Source organism: Sinocyclocheilus grahami, unplaced genomic scaffold (assembly GCF_001515645.1).
Source record: "Sinocyclocheilus grahami isolate Dianchi unplaced genomic scaffold, SAMN03320097.WGS_v1.1 scaffold1180.1, whole genome shotgun sequence".
Classification (NCBI taxonomy): domain Eukaryota; kingdom Metazoa; phylum Chordata; class Actinopteri; order Cypriniformes; family Cyprinidae; genus Sinocyclocheilus; species Sinocyclocheilus grahami.
In genome coordinates this window covers 92190-96479 of record NW_015506359.1, presented here as the reverse complement: position 1 = coordinate 96479, position 4290 = coordinate 92190, and the positions used below count along the sequence as shown (strand labels likewise).

The following is a 4290-nucleotide window of genomic DNA, read 5'->3' as shown; positions in this document are numbered from 1 at the left end:
CATTGCACTCAGCACGAATTGCACACACCTGTTTACACTGATTGCACCCAGCTGTTTCATATCACTCCCTCACTATTTAACATTCACTCTGATCCCTTCCCTGGTCCGAGTATTGTTCAGTGATTATCACTCCCCTAGCGATAGCGACACTACAGAGCCCTCGTTTGTTTCCCTGCCTTAGCCTTAGCCTTGTCTGTTTTCTCCGGTTTTGCATCTTCGCCTGTTTTCCTGGATTCCTCCCTTTAGCCTTGCCCCTGTGACTCTGTCTGCAGTTCATCGACCCACGCTAGCCCTAGGATTATTCTTGTGTTTTGCCCACCATATACCTGTCTGCCTCTGTTTGACCCTGCCTGCTTTGACCACGTCTGTATCTTCTCCAATTAAAGCTTTGCATTTGGATCCGAACGTCTCACGTCTCGTCAGCCCCGTTACATGTGGTAAGAATAATGTTATTTCATTTTTACATAAATATATCTGTTATGCTGAATGACGATGGATCATTATTTCACCCATATTTTGGCATTTTGTTTTCACAGAAGTTATTTGGAACATTAAAGCAGACACTTAACTTTCGTTTATTATGCTTTCTGTGTATATAAATAAATCACTTTTGGAAATTTCGTTTGATGCAGACACCGAAATGGGACATCTCGCGTACAAATTATTTTGTGATCAAATCATGATTCAAAAATAACTTGCATATTTAAATGTATTCCAAATGAAAAATTAAAAAAAATTAGGAATTGTAAGCACATGTATGCAACAATCACATACTCTGGCGGCCTTTTAAATGTGTTAAAATGAGAGTTTATACATAGACTTTTAATACAAATATGAAGAGAATCAAAGTAAATAACTAGGGTTGCAAAAAGGTGGAAATTGTCCAGTAAATTTTGGAAATATTCCTGAAACTTTCCAGGATTTTTTGGAATATTCCAGGGATTTTTGGAAAGTTTTTGGAAATGTTCCACCCCTTTGCAACCCTATAAATGACAGACATTAAAAACAAACTGAGCAGTGCAAAAGAATCAATTAAAAAAAATTAGGAATTGTAAGCACATGTATGCAACAATCACATACTCTGGCGGCCTTTTAAATGTGTTAAAATGAGAGTTTATACATAGACTTTTAATACAAATATGAAGAGAATCAAAGTAAATAACTAGGGTTGCAAAAAGGTGGAAATTGTCCAGTAAATTTTGGAAATATTCCTGAAACTTTCCAGGATTTTTTGGAATATGCCAGGGATTTTTGGAAAGTTTTTGGAAATGTTCCACCCCTTTGCAACCCTATAAATGACAGACATTAAAAACAAACTGAGCAGTGCAAAAGAATCTATAAAAAAAAGCAGCGTTTTAGCTGCTTTTTAAACATCCAAAGGGAGAGCAACCTCAACTTCTCTCGTGTGAATAAATGCCAATCTGTGCAACGGTGTAATTCAGTTTTTATTGAAGAGACCCATTGTTTTGATTAAATTGCTAAAAATGAATAGGCAACACCTCTCCAGTTTTTCCAGAGGAGAACATATATGTTGTAGTTGATTCGGAATATGCTTGCGTGTGTACAGGAACACTGCATCGCTCTAAAGCATGTCGGCGTCTTTTTTTTTTTTTGGAGCTGAAGGATTAACCAGAATATGGATTTAGAAAAGTAAGTGTGTGCTCGTGTCTAATCGAGGGTTACCTGTGTGTCTGTAGGTACCTGCAGCCTCCGGGGACGTGGCTCCAGTGCGCTCTGGAGTCCCGCGAGCTTCTGGCTCTGTGCCTTAAGAAACTCAAGGCTTCTGTGGCAAAGGTCAGTAACTCGCAGAATCATCATTGAATCGAGGACAGCTGATGCTGAGTTCACATCGCGTTTCTTTTATTACCTTCAAGGTGAGACTTATCGATGCAGGCTTCTTATGGACGGAGCCGCACTCTAAAAGAATCAAGATGAAGCTGACCATCCAGAAAGAGGTAGTGTAGGAGACTTCTAGACTGAGCGGACTCCAGATTGACAGTGTTTCAGTGAGGCTGATGTGTCTGTAGGTCATGAATGGAGCCATTCTGCAGCAGGTGTTCGTGGTGGAGTTCGTCGTTCAGCCTCAGATGTGTGAGGATTGCCATCGGGTGGAGGCCAAAGACTTCTGGAAAGCAGTCGTGCAAGTCAGATAGAAGGTACACGCAGGAGACGCATGCCTGGTGCATCAGAGAATACCAAGAAGAAGAGCTCCTGCAGAGTTAGTGCATCAGAGAATACCAAGAAGAAGAAGTGCTGCTGCAGAGTTAGTGCATCAGAGAATACCAAGAAGAAGAAGAGCTGCTGCAGAGTTAGTGCATCAGAGAATACCAAGAAGAAGAAGAGCTGCTGCAGAGTTAGTGCATCAGAGAATACCAAGAAGAAGAGCTGCTGTAGCCTCAAGTTTTCACCATGTCGAAGAACCGCTGTTTTTTTCATAAGTTGCTGACAGTGCAATACTGGACAATGATGTAATCTGCAGAATTTACACTTCGGTTATGAGACTAGGGTGTAAATGATGTTGTTGTTTTTTACATCAACAATTTAATTATTGGAACAACAATTTACTATAAAGTCTTATTAATGTTAGTTAACCATGAACAATGCTTCTGCGGCGTTTATTAATCTCATGTAAATTTTAATTGATTAATAAATTCTGTAAAAATATATTGTTTATCAATCACATTTACATGCACACCAGTATCTTGATAACTTCCAAAACATCGGACTGAATTAACACGATCATGCAATGCAAGTAAACCATGCTAACAAGACTTTATTAAAAAATAAAATGATCGTTTTAGTATAACAAAACAGCTTAAATTATAATTGAAACGTCAATTTAGAATGTAAATCAATCATTAATCTTTCTGATTAACTTGTGGCCTGTTTGATGGTAATCACAGACAATACACTGAATTCCTGGAGGACCTGGAGGAAGATGAGATGCTGAGGAAGAACGTCAACATCTTCAGAGGTGTAGAAACACACCACTGACGACGCATCTCTTGAATGAATATTCTCACTGTGCTCTTATCAGAATCATTCTGCCTGTACAGATGCTTCAAAGATCCCTGTGGAAAGTGAGACTGGCGGAGGTGATGGAGGATCTGAGCCTGAGCGATGCCACCGGTGGAGCAGGAGCCGATATGATGACTGATTCATATACAGCACCTCAGAACAGGGCAGGTGTCAGCTAAAACTAGCCCGACAGACACGGTTAATTCTCATGTTCATTGCTCTGTCTTTAAGAGAGATGCATTTCCTAATGTGCCGGTGCGGTGATGCAGTAAATAAAACATCTAAACCGTCTCTGTATGACAGGTGGTTGAGAAATAAGACTGATGGTCGACTCAAGGACAAGTAAATGACAGCATTTTCATTTTTTTATGTCATTAAAAACCTAAAGACTTCCTTTATTCTGCCGAACAGAAAATGAGTTTGTTTAATGAACATCCAGTTGCGTGAGATCAGTGGCAGTAATATAGTGAATGACTTGAATTGAATTTAGTAAATTTTAGTGCAGACTTATTTATGGATCATGCCTTCTGGAACAAGGGCAGCATGGATCTCATCCCGTACAAACTGGCTAGTCTGCTTCAGAAGTCGCCACATTGATTTCTTACAGGTTTGGGTCAAATCTGGACAGACTCTGCTCTTGGTTGGGGTGTAAGAGGCATTCACTGCTCCAGCAACAGTTCCAGTGGTGTGCTTTTGAAGGTTTCTTGAGTGTTCTTCCTTTTCTGTGTGCAACCATGCATAGCACTTCTATAAAAATAGATGCAACCATGCATAACACTTCTATAAAACTAAATGCAACCATGCATAACACTTCTATAAAAATAGATGCAACCATGCATAACACTTCTATAAAAATAGATGCAACCATGCATAACACTTCTATAAAAATAGAGTAGATCAGCTATTGTTTGGATGTTCTCTTGTTTTTCCATTGACTGGTATGGCTGCTACACCTTTAAGCCTCTCATGTCTTTCTCTGAAACTAGTCTTGATCCAAAATTAGTTCAAAAAGCAGGCAAAGATATTTAATTAATTCCACAACGGTATTAAATGCAGACAATTTTCATGACCTCTATGTGAACCTTGTCTATGAAATAAGTTATATATAGTGTACAGATTGCAGATTTTACTTGTTTGTTTTATTTACTTTAGTGTCAATACTCCTACAGAATAAAATCACTAGAAAAATGACTTTGTGTATATATATATATATACATGCATACACACACAGACACACACATATATATATATATATATATATATATATATATA

General features: G+C 38.6%; 1 protein-coding gene across 1 annotated transcript in view; it reads left to right on the top strand.

Moving 5' to 3' along the window:
- Window positions 1-2156, top strand: part of LOC107567690 (60S ribosomal export protein NMD3-like) — a 4601-nt gene extending 2445 nt beyond the window's left edge. The window contains exons 3-5 of the mRNA XM_016253411.1: window positions 1698-1794; window positions 1875-1955; window positions 2028-2156. Of these exons, the coding sequence (XP_016108897.1) occupies window positions 1698-1794; window positions 1875-1955; window positions 2028-2153 (304 nt within the window). The 3' untranslated portion in view covers window positions 2154-2156. The remainder of the gene's footprint in view (window positions 1-1697; window positions 1795-1874; window positions 1956-2027) is intronic.
- Window positions 2157-4290: the final 2134 nt, after the last annotated feature.